General features: G+C 38.6%; 3 protein-coding genes across 3 annotated transcripts in view; 2 read left to right on the plus strand and 1 right to left on the minus strand.

Annotated features, from left to right (window-relative positions):
- Window positions 1–6701, plus strand: part of LOC128381134 (receptor-type tyrosine-protein phosphatase H-like) — a 42807-nt gene extending 36106 nt beyond the window's left edge. The window contains exons 18-30 of the mRNA XM_053341084.1: window positions 2097–2366; window positions 2714–2921; window positions 3137–3423; window positions 3588–3681; window positions 3781–3825; window positions 4015–4096; window positions 4261–4351; window positions 4453–4529; window positions 4853–4987; window positions 5205–5327; window positions 5578–5738; window positions 5914–6049; window positions 6409–6701. Of these exons, the coding sequence (XP_053197059.1) occupies window positions 2097–2366; window positions 2714–2921; window positions 3137–3423; window positions 3588–3681; window positions 3781–3825; window positions 4015–4096; window positions 4261–4351; window positions 4453–4529; window positions 4853–4987; window positions 5205–5327; window positions 5578–5738; window positions 5914–6049; window positions 6409–6537 (1838 nt within the window). The 3' untranslated portion in view covers window positions 6538–6701. The remainder of the gene's footprint in view (window positions 1–2096; window positions 2367–2713; window positions 2922–3136; window positions 3424–3587; window positions 3682–3780; window positions 3826–4014; window positions 4097–4260; window positions 4352–4452; window positions 4530–4852; window positions 4988–5204; window positions 5328–5577; window positions 5739–5913; window positions 6050–6408) is intronic.
- A 1522-nt stretch (window positions 6702–8223) lies between these two features.
- Window positions 8224–10295, minus strand: pigp (phosphatidylinositol glycan anchor biosynthesis, class P). Its single transcript, XM_053341547.1, has 5 exons — window positions 10131–10295; window positions 9972–10056; window positions 9146–9218; window positions 8902–9020; window positions 8224–8501 (listed from the first exon to the last, which is right to left on the minus strand). The coding sequence occupies exons 2-5, from the start codon at window positions 10051–10053 to the stop codon at window positions 8386–8388; spliced, it is 390 nt and encodes a 129-aa protein (XP_053197522.1). The 5' UTR covers window positions 10054–10056; window positions 10131–10295; the 3' UTR covers window positions 8224–8385.
- A 323-nt stretch (window positions 10296–10618) lies between these two features.
- On the plus strand, window positions 10619–14861 carry rexo4 (REX4 homolog, 3'-5' exonuclease). The gene is made up of 8 exons (XM_053341273.1): window positions 10619–11117; window positions 11204–11544; window positions 11661–11807; window positions 13017–13210; window positions 13346–13434; window positions 13524–13598; window positions 13694–13768; window positions 13914–14861. The coding sequence occupies exons 1-8, from the start codon at window positions 10896–10898 to the stop codon at window positions 14070–14072; spliced, it is 1302 nt and encodes a 433-aa protein (XP_053197248.1). The 5' UTR covers window positions 10619–10895; the 3' UTR covers window positions 14073–14861.
- Window positions 14862–15311: the final 450 nt, after the last annotated feature.

Genomic DNA, 15311 nt, shown 5'->3' on the forward strand with positions numbered 1-15311 from the left:
CAACCACGCTGACAACAACAACAGCAACACCACAAACAACCACGCTGACAACAACAGCAACACCACAAACAACCACGCTGACAACTACAACAGCAACACCACAAACAACCACGCTGACAACAAGCAAAGCAACACCACAAACAACCATGCTGACAACAAGCAAAGCAACACTACAAACAACCACGCTGACAACAACAACAGCAACACCACAAACAACCACGCTGACAACAACAGCAACACCACAAACAACCACGCTGACAACAACAACAGCAACACCACAAACAACCACGCTGACAACAACAACAGCAACACCACAAACAACCACGCTGACAACAACAGCAACACCACAAACAACCACACTGACAACAACAACAGCAACACCACAAATAACCACGCTGACAAGAAGCAAAGCAACAACACAAACAACCACGCTGGCAAAAAGCAAAGCAACACCACAAACAACCACGCTGATAACAACAACAGCAACACCACAAAAAACCACGTTGACAGCAACAGCAACACCACAAACAACCATGCTGACAACAACAGCAACACCACAAACAACCACACTGACAACAAGCAAAGCAACACCACAAACAACCACGCTGACAACAACAGCAACACCACAAACAACCATGCTGACAACAACAACAGCAACACCACAAACAACCACGCTGACAACAAGCAAAGCAACAACACAAACAACCACGCTGACAACCGTTCCAACAACAACACCAACACCACAACCAACCACCCTGACAAAAAGCAAAGCAACACCACAAACAACCACGCTGACAACAAGCAAAGCAACAACACAAACAACCACGCTGACAACCGTTCCAACAACAACACCAACACCACAACCAACCACCCTGACAAAAAGCAAAGCAACACCACAAACAACCACGCTGACAACAAGCAAAGCAACACCACAAACAACCACGCTGACAACAACAACAGCAACACCACAAACAACCACGCTGACAACAACAGCAACACCACAAACAACCACGCTGACAACAACAACAGAAACACCACAAACAACCACGCTGACAACAAGCAAAGCAACACTACAAACAACCACGCTGACAAGAACAACAGCAACACCACAAACAACCACGCTGACAACAACAACAGGAACACCACAAACAACCACGCTGACAACAACAGCAACACCACAAACAACCACGCTGACAACAACAACAGCAACACCACAAACAACCACGCTGACAACAAGCAAAGCAACAACACAAACAACCACGCTGACAACAAGCACAGCAACACCACAAACAACCACGCTGACAACAACAACAGCAACACCACAAAAAACCACGTTGACAGCAACAGCAACACCACAAACAACCACGCTGACTACAACAGCAACACCACAAACAACCACGCTGACAACAACAACAGCAACACCACAAACAACCACGCTGACAACAAGCAAAGCAACAACACAAACAACCACGCTGACAACCGTTCCAACAACAACAGTAACACCACAAACAACCACACTGACAACAAGCAAAGCAACACCACGAACAACCACGCTGACAACAACAACAGCAACACCACAAACAACCACGCTGACAACAACAACAGCAACACCACAAACAACCACGCTGACAACAACAACAGCAACACCACAAACAACCATGCTGACAACAACAACAGCAACACCACAAACAACCACGCTGACAACAAGCAAAGCAACACCACAAACAACCACGCTGACAACAACAACAGCAACACCACAAACAACCACGCTGACAACAACAACAGCAACACCACAAACAACCACGCTGACAACAACAACAGCAACACCACAAACAACCACGCTGACAACAACAGCAACACCACAAACAACCACGCTGACAACAACAACAGCAACACCACAAACAACCACGCTGACAACAACAACAGCAACACCACAAATAACCACGCTGACAACAAGCACAGCAACAACACAAACAACCACGCTGACAACCGTTCCAACAACAACAACTAAACCACGTAAGTATGAACTGCTTTGCTTAATATTTGGTATTGATATGTCTGACTTGTTTCTAAAATGAAACTCTTTGTCTTTTTAGCTCCTGAAAATGTGCAGAATGTGACGGTATTGAACCAAACTGAGAGCAGTATAACTCTGCAGTGGGACAAGGTTAATAATATCTCAACATACTTCCTGAAGTATGATAACAATGGCAATGACGAGGAGGACTTCATCAATGAAACTTCTGAAAAGCCATCAGTTACACATACGGTCATTGATTTGAGTGCTGGGACAAAATATGAATTTGTGCTCCTCACGACACATAATGGAGTCAACAGCACTGGATTTCCTTTTTCTGCAGCCACTGGTAGGTGATGTTTGAGAATACATTTGGAATAATTTGGCCTGTGACATGCAAATCAAAGATAAGCAACTGTACTTAGTTGTACTTCTATTTTCTGATTATACATTCTCTCCCATTTATCATTTGCACAAAATAAAACTTGTATTCACAAGGATTGTATATTCATATATAGTTAAACAAAGTGAGACCAATATAACATTTCAGTGGAAAAATGTAGCTCCTCGTAACATAGGATGGATGAAACATTTTTGAAAAGTTACAGAAAACACAACATTTTGCTGTGTATGTCATATTTTTGTTTTAAATCAAATTTTGTTACAGTTTCTTATTTACGTCTCTTTACATCCTAGCTCCTCGTAACGCAGAGGACTTTAAATCAATTGGACAAAATGAGACCAGTATAACTCTGCAGTGGAACAAAGTGGATGACATCCTCAACTATATATTTGCGTTCAATGGAAGTGAGATAAATGTCACTGCATCACAGGAAGATAAAGTGACATACATTGTATCAAGACTCACAAGTGGGACTAAATATGACTTCAGTCTCTTCACTGTGTTTGAAAATGTCAGAAGCAGTGGAGTAAACCTAACTGCAGTCGCTGGTAAGATGTGTTTCCTCTGTGGAGTGGAGTATAGATTTTGGTTTCATTTTCATCAAATATGTATTGAATGAATGTATGCTTGAATTTGTATTTTTTTTTTCTTTTCGCTAAATCACATACAGTAATTACACTGTGTCCTGCTGGTAAATGTTGTTTGTGACTGTAAAGGCATATTTCCACTTGTTTTCACTCAGCTCCTGCAGATGTAAAAGCTCGATGTGAGAACGTTGCAGCTGGCTACTCTATCCTTATTGTCTTTGATAAACCGAAGGGTTTGTGGACTGAAGTGGAGGTGAATGTGACTGGGAAGACAGCAAAGTATGATAATAAGACACAGAAGATCACAATACCTGGATTCATACCTGCAAAATCATATGAGGTGTCTATAGCTCTACTGTCTGAGAATGTGATGAGTTGTACACCTTATGTTTTCCAATGCCAGACTGATCCAAGGGGTGAGTCAAGTGAACATATTAACTTTTTCCTCCATTTCTTCATATTACAATTGTCACTCTAGTGGAAATAAAAGATAATGTGTCTGTGATGCTTGGCTGTGTTGAGTATCTTATTACTGTACTGTATGTTACAAAGCATTTCATCCAGATTTTGCTCCCTGTAGGAGTCATTGCAGGGTCAGTGATTGCTGTCCTGCTTTTTGGTGTTCTGGTCTTTCTAGTGGTCTTCATTTTGCTTAAAAGACCAGATATTATCAGGTTGGTGCAAACTCACTGACAACACTACTTCACTTATTTTACCAAAATGTGGTCAATCAGACTCAAGCAAGGATTATCTTCTCTTTTTTCCCACAATAGAAAAAAAACATTCATTGAGGGTTCTCGTCAATCTAAAAATAGCAAGTAAGTTCAATCTTAATTGCCTCTAAATAATGTTAACATCACTGTCAGTTATTGAGTTAAAAAGAGTTGATTTGGTCTTCAAAATGAGATACATTTGGGAGAGAATGAGATCATAGTAGTAGACCTAGATTAATATCAGTCTTTATTCTAAAGCATTCATGTATGGATGTTTTATTTCTTTTTTTTCAGAGCTATTTCTATCGCAAAGTTTCCAGACCATTTCTACCACTTGAGTGCAGATGAGAACAGAGGTTTCAGTGAGGAATATGAGGTACAAATAAAAGCTAATTGTACTTTGTTCTTCCTCTTCTATTCTTTCCTATTTCTGTGCAGTATTGTAATAGTGTGTCTGTACAGTCATGGAACTGTTCAATTTGTTTTCTGTTTAACCTTTGTCTCAATCACATGCTGTGTCATCTGCCAACTTTCCTGTAGAAACTTCTTCCTGTTGGCACGGAGCAGATAAGAAAGGTAGCGCTCCTGCCTGAGAACAAGGCCAGAAATCGTTTCAGCAACGTTCTGCCATGTAAGCTCGTCCCCTCACTGCTGAACTGTGACAGATCCATTGACTCGTTCTAGCTGCTGTGGTGAATTACAGTTAAACCATCTTCTGCTTTTTCAACCTAGATGACTGGTGTCGAGTGAAGCTAAGTACATCGAATCCCACTGGGGCCTCTGACTACATCAATGCCAGTTACATGCCAGTATGTTTTACTTGATAACTGACTATCACTAAATTACATTCTTTATTTAACTAAAATATACCATCATACAGTAAGAATCCTCAACCAATACGACTTAAGCTGTCCAACAAACACTTGAAAGGGACTGATGAGGAAATCTTCAACACTTCATCATCTGGAGTAAAGTTGCCCTAGTTGCACATTCATTTGAAGTCTAGCAGTGTTTGTATTGCTGACTTCATGTGACTTCATGAGCATAAAACTATGTTTTACATTCTGCTGAGCATTACAGGAAATAAAAGTAAGAGAAGGGTACAACATTAACTTTGACAATTGCTTCTTAGGGCTACAAGAACAACCGAGAGTACATTGCGACTCAGGGTCCTCTTCCTGCTACAGTCAATGATTTCTGGAGGATGATCTGGGAACAAAGAGTGAAAGGCATCGTCATGGTAACCAACTGCACCGAGGGAAGACGGGTGAGTGTCAAGGAAGATTTGGGATGGTGTATATTATCAGATTCAGTGAGTTGTTAAAGTTGAATAATTTGCTCTTGTAGCTTATGTGTTGTCAAATGGTGACAATTAACATGTTTTACTGTGCACATTTTCAGTGTTTTCAAAGGTTCTTCAGTTGCACAAAGAGATGCATCAATCTATGATTGAAACTTTGTTGTTGTATGTCTCCATTTCCTAGACTAAATGCGAGCAATACTGGCCCTTGGACAGAGAGACTTGCCTTTATGGAGAGATGCAGGTCACCAACAGATCTGAGCAGCAAGAGTCCAACTGGACTTTGAGGGAATTTACACTGAAATATGTATGTAACAACTCATTTTAAACATTTGAAAGATGTAACTAAATAGGTTGGCTATTAATATATCTCCAAGTGACAAAGCAAAACAAAGAGAATGAAAATTGTGACTGTGTCTACTCAGTCTGTTTGAATTAGTGTACATTTGCTTTCAAAGAGGATGATGTTTGTGGTAAATGATGAAGACTTCAAGAATCCTATACCAACCACTATACTGGTTGAACAAACTGACCTATTTTGTGAATCTTCTTCACAGAAGAACACCTCAGAAGAGCGCACTGTGAAACATTTCCACTTTACCGCCTGGCCTGACCATGGAGTCCCACAGGGCACCAAAGTCCTGATCCAGTTCAGAGAACTGTTCAGACAGCACATAAAGACAGAGGGAACTGGGGAACCCACTGTGGTTCACTGCAGGTACAGAATGAGAACTGGTTTCCACCTGAGCTCCAGTAACCTGTACTTTGGATGAATGTCAGCAGCATACTGCAATTATGATGCACCTGCTTTTAAAATTATACATAAAATATTCTCTTATGACAGTTACACCTGGTCACTGACTTCTTACCTTTCACTGTTGTCTCTCTGTTAGTGCTGGAGTGGGGAGGACAGGCACTATTATTGCCTTGGATGTGCTGCTTCAGCAGCTGGAGCGAGAGAAAGCAGTGGGCATCAATGCCTTTGTGCACAAGATGAGACTGAATCGACCACACATGGTGCAGACAGAGGTAAAACTGTTCATTTAGTTGCTTCAGGCTGAGCTGACCTTCAGGAATCTCTTTTGATATTTAATGACAGCTAGTGATAGAGCATAAACACTGTTACAGTACTCTGGTATAAGGAAGTTATGCTTAGATCTCCATGTAGTTGCTCATTTGAATCTATGAATAAACCTAAAAAAGCTTTTATGCTGCTCCAGTTAAATTTCAACTAGACATATTGATTCCATACATGGAAACATCTACACAGTTTACTGTCGTGTTACTGCAAACAAGGAAGTATTAGCACAATACAACATGTGTATTAGCTCTCTCACTACAAAGAGTTCTGCTTTTCACATGACCAACTTTGGTTTGTTTCTTTGCAGTCCCAGTACGTCTTCCTGCACCAGTGCATCATGGACCGTCTGCAGCCACATGAGAAGCCTGAAGAAAACTTATATGAGAATGTGGACATGATATATGTCAACGCCACTGCACTCCGAGAGTTTTGTTAAACAGTTCAATGTCTGAACTAAATGAGATTAGCTCTTCACTCAAACGTTTATGCACTTAATGAAAAACTCATTCTGAAGTCCACATGCTGTTTTGTATTTTAAAATATCTGTACTGTAAAAGAAAGTTTTAAGACATATATATACAGTTGATGCATAGAAAGTTTATATTTAATTTTTTTATCTCATCTGCTAAGTTTGATGTTTTGCCATAACACAGGAAGTGCTGGCCAAATGATGCCACTGCACCCCTTAGATTTAAAATAAAATAGAAAATTGAGCCCCTCCCTCCAGATTGACGTAGATGAACGATAGTTGATACATTTATGCAAATCATTACCGGACCATTAACTATTAACCCAACACACTGTTTCAAGTGTAATATGTGTGTTTTTCTTGTGTTTTTAAAAAAAAACTTAATTGAAAAAGAGTATAAATATGAACTTATAACTACTAGTGCATTCAAATAAAACAGCCTTTAATAAAAAACAAAAAAAGACTGCATCTTCACCGGTGCAACTTATTACACTGAGTAATATATTTTTTGGTCTGTTTTTCGAGGTAATTATTTCTGTTTTTCAGAGTATTTTTTTTTTCTGTTTTCCAGAGTTATTTAGTTTCATGATTGGTTTTTCAGGGTAATTTTTTCAGATTTTCTGAGTAATTTTTTGTCTTTTCTGTTTTTCGGGGTAATTTTTTTCTGATTTCTGAGTCATATAGATGATATTAATATTAGTTTGTCGACCTTGCGCAGGCACCTGAAGACTTTGCGGTTGTTCAGAAGGAATTTCTTTTGTTCTCTCATACAGTAAACTGAAAATGTAGCCAAAATAAGACATTTGAAGATTTCACCTTGGGTTTAAGGAAACTGTGATTGACACTTTTCTCCATTTTCTTTTATAAACCAAGGAAGTAATCAATTTATCAATAAAGGAAAAGATCGCTAATTGCAGTCTGAGTCTATTTTCTTAATAACGATTTCAAACGCATCTTGGTTAATGCTAGCAGGTGGAGTTTGCTTGGTTGTCATGGTGATTCTGGGGTTCCATGTTGTCTCGCTTACACAGGAAAAGACTGAGATACGGGTGGACACGCTCTTTCTATTTTTATTGTTTCACCTCCAGCATATTGTAAAGTCTGCATCTCATCATCCTGCTCACAGTATACCAGTTCCTTTTTAGTTAACAGACATGTTTGTCGACTTTTAGATATACAGTACCTCCTTAAGGCTCTAATGTGATATTTCAATTTCTGTTTTCCTGCTTTGTTGTTTTTCATCACAGATAACTTCTAGACAGGTTAGGATGATGTGATTAATATAAATGAAATAAATTACCTTCAACATTAATCTCAGGTCCTGAATTGTAAAGTTTTGCTGCAGCTACAGTGACTTTGGACACATTGGATCCATATATGTTATGCTAAAGTGTTTTCGAATGCAGCTTTAACATTGTAAATCCTTATTTGATCATTTCATAGAACAGCACTTTCATCCAACATTAGACACAACACTGCTCCAGTAGCTGTGATGTGTTGCAGCTCGACTCCTAAACTCTTAGCCATGGACCCCAAATTCAAAATGCAACAAGATATCATTTAAATTATATCATAGTTCATTTATTGTTCATGACACTAAGGTGTAAAATGTTGAAGTATTAAAAACATACAAACATTTTTTAAAAAAGTATGTAATTTATTGAATATAAACATGGAAATGTGCATTCATTCTACACACATTGTTCCTGGATAAATAAATAAAGCTTGTGCCTTCAACAGTGACCTCACATGCCAAAAGAAATCCTCCACACCTTCACCTCTACCTTGCATCCAATCACAGGAGTTGTGTATTTGTTACAGCTTGGGTGATAAATAAAACATTTTGTTGACTTCACTAATGGAGACGTCCTTCAGTCTGGGTATCCCCCCTTTCCGGCAGCCTTCTGTCCTCTGGTTTTGAGCGTATACATCTGCAAAAGAAAGGGGGACATTTGAGGGTGTTAAAGTAAGGCAGTTTTGAAGCTTCCATACTACTGACAAACACGTTTTTTGCCTACATAGACTAATACACTATACTGAATGATGACACCTCCTCTCTCTGTATTCATTCACAACTTTAAGGTAGGTTGTGGTGGAAAACACAGCACAATGCCTTATAAGTAAGTACTATCTTAACACCTTATATGAAGTCCACTTGTAAGTGTTTTAAATAAAAAAACACAGAAAGACATGGAAATAGAAGACATAGAAACTAGCACTAGATGGGTGCTTTATTATCTTAGTATTGTAGCATTCACAGCATCAGTGGTAGTAACTAAAGGACTTCTATGGATATAAAACTACACACACAGAGTTGAATCAGTACATCACCTGTGATGTTGTCTACAGAGTCGAGAGGAGCCGTGTTGTTCATGTTTACTCCAAACAGCATCACTGCAACAATTGTTATTGCCACCAGCAAATAGATTGGCATTGCAAGGGCCCAATATCTACACCAGGGAGAATGTCTCAGTTAATGGTTAATATAGGTGCTAATGTAGTACATATATTTCCTGAGGAACAAGAGAGCTTGGATAACTACAGTAATTAAAAATAACATTTAAAAAAGTCTTACTTTTGAGGCCAGTAAGTGAGTCCAATGGAATGAAGCCACTCCTCTGGTATAAATGCCCACAGACAATACAGAACTATAGAGAGAAGAAAGGGAAAGTTGATGCATTTGTTGATGCATGAATTCATGGTAGACGTTTTTGTTTGTTTGAATTCAATTATAAATTAAATATTATTCATATTGTTGGTGAGTCACTGCACTAACTTTTGATGTATTTGATGATTGTATGTACCTGAAAACATTTTTCTATTGTTCTATTCAGAAACACTTCAGTACATTCACTTTTAAAATGATCTTTTAGAATGAAATGTGAGATTTTTCAATTATGAGACTAACAGTGTTACAACAATATACATTTTAAGATTTCCCTGTAAAAGTTAGAAAAATGTCAGACAAACAAGAAAAGATAAGTATTTGAGTTTTAAACGACATTTTAACTTTTTTTGTTGTTTTGTTTACATTGTCACCTGTTTGCCAGCCTTCACACCAGAGGTACATTATTTTAGTTATTACTTCTGCTATAAGTATGTGTCTCTCTTTGCTTAGGCAAAAGAATAAGTGGCTCCAATTGTGTTATTGCATCTAATAATGAAGGCCACACAATTTGACTTACAAAGTTATCTGCTGGAGGCTCTTTGGAGTCCTCTGGAATAACATGTGCAAATCTGTCCAGGTACTACAGATGGTGATAATCTTTTAGCTTCAGTATATCTGGTACAATAAATGTGTGGTGCATCTGCCCTGTGAAATAAACAACAAAGAAACACTGACTTTGTTGGTAGTCAGACATGTATGTGGTAGGATAGTGAACCAGGAATATTGGACTTACAGAAGCCAAACTGTGATCCAAGGAAGAGGACAAACCCATAGATGGCTCTCTCAGGCAGAGGAGAGGGAGAGTTTTCCACCATGATCTGAAACCAAAGTGAAGAAAGATGAGGTGAAGTGTGATTCAAGCTGCATTTAAAGCTTCAGAGCAGTTACATACCTACAGATACGTATGACGCAGTAACACGCCTTTATTGAAGACGGAACAGAAATTAGTTCATGAAAATGTAGCAGCTACTTTCCAACGACGCAACTCGCTTTAAACAAAAATGTCGTCGACATATGCGTCAAGATTAGATCATAATGCATAGGGCTGGTATATGAAATAATATTTCTTATTTAGTAATTTTAGCTGTCAGACGTCGATCAATTATTACGCCTACATTTCCACAAGCGATATTCGGCACGGTATGAAACGTTTACCTGAAAAATGGTTCCGCATTCGGAGTGAAAAAGCAAAGCCAGCAGCAAGTGCACGACTTTTTAAATACGCAGATACGTTATAATGAAGTGGATATGAATAAAAAAAATTATACGATTGTTGTTTTATTGTTTGAAAGATTTTTAACTAGCTAGGCTCGTGTCAGTCAAACATTTCGTGTTTTTGCCGGACGTATTTCACTGTTGCACACTTCGGAAATACACATTTCAGCATGGCTTTTTGGAGCAACAGAAGTTGGCTACTGGGCAGTCTCCTCTACATTTAAGAAAAATATCATAACAACTCCTCTACTTTGGCGGAAACAGGCTGTAAACCTGCGCGAGGAAACATTTATTGGTGAAGTATCTTCCATTACCTTTTAAAAACGTTACCTGGCAACCAAGCGATAGAGCTCCTGATGGTACAGCGTGGTTGAGGAGGGCCGACATACTTCACCTGTTTTAAAAACAAGTAACAGCAAACATTTCATCGAAAGTGGCCACAATGTCAAAGGTGAAAGCAAAGAAAAGACACTCTTCTTCCTCTAAATCACACAATCCTAAGCCTACAAAGGAAAATAATGCAGTCAAAAGGAAAAAGAAGTATTGGAAAAAAATGCCGTTTAAAAAGAAGATGCTTCCACTCGAGGATAAGGAAAAAGGCCAAAAGATATCACCTCCAACAGATGCTCTACAGTTCTCTGCCAACTGGAAGGCATTGCAAGAGGTAAGAGTTCAGCTTGTTCTTGTTGCTTGGTTAAAAAGTATAGTATATTTATGTCATATTCACTAATTTTATTTAACTTTCAACAGATAATAAAAGCAAATCCGCCTGAGAAGAAGCAGCCGGAGACAACGAAACATCAGAATGGTGTGCTGCAGAAAGTGGAGGATAAAAACAAATCTTCTAAAAGTGTTTCTAAGAACAATGCTTCTCACAATCAGACAGGTCCTGGAAAACCAATCAAGCACAAAATTATTAGCAGCAATTTTGTCTCAAAAGACAAGGAAAAGGTGAGTGTGAAAGCTCCAACTGTCTCAGAGATGAGACAGTCTGCTGCTCCAAAAAGGAAAAAGGACAGTGCAAATAAATCAAGCAGTGAGCAAGCAGCCAAGAAAAAGAAATCTGTTGTGGAAGAGACCAAACCTACAGAGTAAGTTGTATACTTACACCAACTTAAATATATTTACATTTTAAAAAGTTATAGATGTGGCTTCTGCTTCTGGCAAAATATACATGACTTCATGTTGTTCTGTGTCTATCTTGTAGAGAGGACATCTGGTTTGATGATGTGGACCCTGATGACATTGAGGCAACAGTGGGACCAGAGGCAGCAGAGATCATGAGGAGAAAGCAGGGCATTCGAAAAAATGAGGACACAGAGAGCACCCTGGTTAAGGAGAGGGCTTTTGAAGGGTGAGTGATGTCCTATCTGTGCCTCCCGAATAGCTTTCAAGACGGTTTATGAAGCGTTCATGTCATTACTGGTAAACATTTATTTTTCGGACTGACAGGTTGTTATAGCAACCTAAAAGTGAAATTGCTCAAAGTGGTATCATTCATAATATATTAATTCCTTAAAATAAAATGCAACCAAAAAAACGTACATCTTTCTGAAAGGATGAGTCATGAATGGTAACTCTGATGTGACCTGAATTCAGTATTGGCTCCTGTGCAGTTACAGTGTTGTCAGTGTGACACTGTGAATAGAAGTAGGCCATGTTGTGCCTGTACTTAAAGGAGCATACTGCTGTTTTTGCATATTAAAGTGCATGTAATACAAATAGTGATCATTTATCATTGCTGCCAGCTAATTTTCCAAGCCATACCATAGTGGTTTAGATTGCTGAATAAGATTATGTCCATACCTTCCAGGCAGATTTCTAAACTGCATGAAAATTAACTACATTTAAATCGAGTAAATCATCAAATACTCTTTATGGTTGAATAATCAGACTGTAATATCTGATACATCAAATAAAGACTGGACAGATCAATGTAGTTTGCCACATTGATGCCAATACATAAAACAGTTCTGTTCTTTGATTTGCAACATTGCCCACACTGACAAATACAACCAGAGATAACAAGCAATAAATGGTTGCTCCATTTATGGCAGCGTCTCTTGTGTAAGTGCTGTTTTTTCTCCATCCAAAGCTTTAGAGTCTGTTGACAAACTGGCTTCTTCCTGCAAAAAATCAACTAAATGCCACTGATCTTCTTCACGATGTTCATATTTACATATGTGATTTATTTTCTGGCAACATAGCTTGTTAATTCAAGTGTGGTCTGGCTGTTGGCTTGATTGTAAAACACATTACAATACAACAATGACAGAAGTCTGAAAACCTACAGCATGCTGTTGATAAATGATTGGAAAAGACACAAGCATGGCTCACACTGAGATTAATGTGTTAGTTTTGAACTTTTGGTGTTTAGTTTAAGATGAAAACATGTAGCCTTTTTAATACAATATAAATAATCTAGTTCAGAAGACAGATATAAATTTAAAAAAAGCAGGGAGAGCAGCTTTTCCCAGCTTAAACTCCTAAGGCAGGTTGACATGACGACAAAGTAGTGACGACTGTCTTCTCGTATCTCCTTGTTTGCCACGGCAACCATCAGCCTCACCAGAGCTGTTGCCATCGATTGTGAGATGGTGGGAGTCGGTCCTGATGGGGAGGACAGCATCTTGGCACGCGTGTCGCTCGTGAACCAGTTTGGGAAATGCATCTATGACAAATATGTGAAACCGACAGAGAACGTGACAGATTACAGGACAGCTGTCAGCGGCATCCGACCAGACGACATTAAAGATGGTGAGTCATAAAATTAGCTCGTAGTTATCGTATTAATGGAAAATTTGTATAATTAATTGCTTTTAAACTGGTGTGTCTCTAGTGTTATACAGCAGTTTATCATCCGTGTTTGTCTCCAACACTTTAACTCTGCAGGAGAGGATGTGAAGACTGTGCAGAGGGAGGTTGCTGAGATCTTGAGAGGAAGAATAGTGGTTGGACACGCTATACACAATGACTTAAAGGTAACCTGCTTGTAATGTCTGAGCTGGAAGGAGTCTAATTTTCAAATAAATGTAAACTTTTATAGACTGATTATTAACTCCTGTTTCAGATTTTACTCTTGGATCACCCAAAAAAGAAAATCCGGGACACTCAGAAGTATAAACCCTTTAAGAAGGCAGTCAAGGTACTTTCAAAGTTGACAAATGTTGTGCATGTTGACCCTGACCCAATTCTGACAATCAGTGTCGTATATTAAGCGATTTAATTTTCTTCTTTCAGAGTGGTCGACCTTCACTCAAAGTCCTCTGTAGAGAAATACTCAATGTCAAGGTCCAGCAGGGTGAACATTCATCCGTAAGTCATCAATATGTCACAAATATCACTTATTGTTTTTAAACTGTGATACACCTAAAACCACATATATTATAATCTGCAATAATAGTGGTTGATTTTGAAAACATCAAATTACAAAGAATACAAATTCCCCTTTCTCTTTCAGGTCCAAGATGCGCAGGCCACCATGAGGCTGTACACAATGGTGAAAAAACACTGGGAAGCAGAGATTAAAGCCAGTCACAAAGACAGAGACTCACATAAGAAAATTGAGAGAAAACCCAAGTCTCCTAAGAACAGGAACAACACTTTCATGGGATTATGAATTCAAAACTAATCTGTAAGTGGACAGATCATCTCTGATCTCAGCCGACTTGATGTAAATGATCAGAGGTTTCCGTTTGTTTTCAGAAGAGAAAAAAAGCAGATGTTGAACAATTATGACAGGATAAAAGTACGACATTCATGAGCTTACGTAAGATCTATCACAACAGTTCCACGAAGTGAGGAAAAAGAAGCCACGAAGAATACCAATGAAAATGAATCATTTCTTTTTAAAAATGTGCATATAGTGTGTGATGACAGGGATTTCATCAGTCTGAACCCCTCAGACAGGGCATTCAAGGATGTGAAAGACTTGATTGTTTTTGCTGATTTACGTAAAAAGCCAAGAGTGTTCTGCCTGAGCATCTCAGGGTGTGACTCAGACAGGGATTAAAACATCTGAGAGAGCATGGAAGCTGCATTTACACTGATCCTTTCAGCTATTTCCTCCTTAGATATTTCCAGACATCATTTCCCCACGCTGTTACTCCCAGCATCAGAGGCAGGTGTTCAAATGCAATTTCCTCTATGGATATGGACCCACAGTGCCCCCGAGAAATCAAAATAATTTCTCCAGGCATCGCATCAGCATAATATTTTTGCGTTATGTTTCCATTGTTTTTATCATTTCTCTGTTTTGAACTTTGGCCTCTAACGAGTTGGTTTGTTACAGTTTGATTCATGGTTGCCTTAAAAGTTGTATGTTGGGAAGTACAGGATAAATAAAACATGAGAGAAACTCTTTATATAGAGCTACAGCATATTGCATTACTTGTTCATGAGTCACCTCACTAGTGACAGTTTTTTTTTTTCAACCACTGACATATCCAAGACCGCTATAGTCCACAGAATGATCTTTCTATGAGGCACTTTTGTTGTCAGTTGATGCGTGTGATATCCAAATTGTGATCCTTGGCTTTTTCTAATCATGCTCTCTGTTTTGCAGCACAGTAATAAGTTATGCAGCTTTTAAGGGTGATGCTGATTTACAGTGACAAACATGACACCCAGACCTTTGGTTTTACACATATCCTCAAGGCAAACTCATATGACCCCAGATGCACCAACAGAAACAGATACATCATGTTTTTTTGCCTAATGTATCTGTATGTCTTTTTGTTTCTTTTCCAGAGTGCTTTATATGTTTTTACTTCTCTCAACAGTGAATCAGATAGTTGAGTTTAATATGGTGACTTGTCTTTTCTCTTTGGATCATATCTGCATAGTCCTCTGATATAAC

The sequence above is a fragment of the Scomber japonicus genome, chromosome 20 (assembly GCF_027409825.1).
Source record: "Scomber japonicus isolate fScoJap1 chromosome 20, fScoJap1.pri, whole genome shotgun sequence".
NCBI lineage: Eukaryota > Metazoa > Chordata > Actinopteri > Scombriformes > Scombridae > Scomber > Scomber japonicus.

Coding starts and splice junctions, on each gene's coding strand:
- pigp (XM_053341547.1), bottom strand. CDS start 10,053: ATGGTGGAAAACTCTCCCTCTCCTCTGCCTGAGAGAGCCATCTATGGG. Junction 9,219..9,971: donor TGGATCACAGTTTGGCTTCT/GTAAGTCCAATA, acceptor TTCTCTCTATAG/TTCTGTATTGTCTGTGGGCA. Junction 9,021..9,145: donor CTCACTTACTGGCCTCAAAA/GTAAGACTTTTT, acceptor TCCCTGGTGTAG/ATATTGGGCCCTTGCAATGC.
- rexo4 (XM_053341273.1), top strand. CDS start 10,896: ATGTCAAAGGTGAAAGCAAAGAAAAGACACTCTTCTTCCTCTAAATCA. Junction 11,545..11,660: donor GAAGAGACCAAACCTACAGA/GTAAGTTGTATA, acceptor TCTATCTTGTAG/AGAGGACATCTGGTTTGATG. Junction 13,599..13,693: donor CCTTTAAGAAGGCAGTCAAG/GTACTTTCAAAG, acceptor TTCTTCTTTCAG/AGTGGTCGACCTTCACTCAA.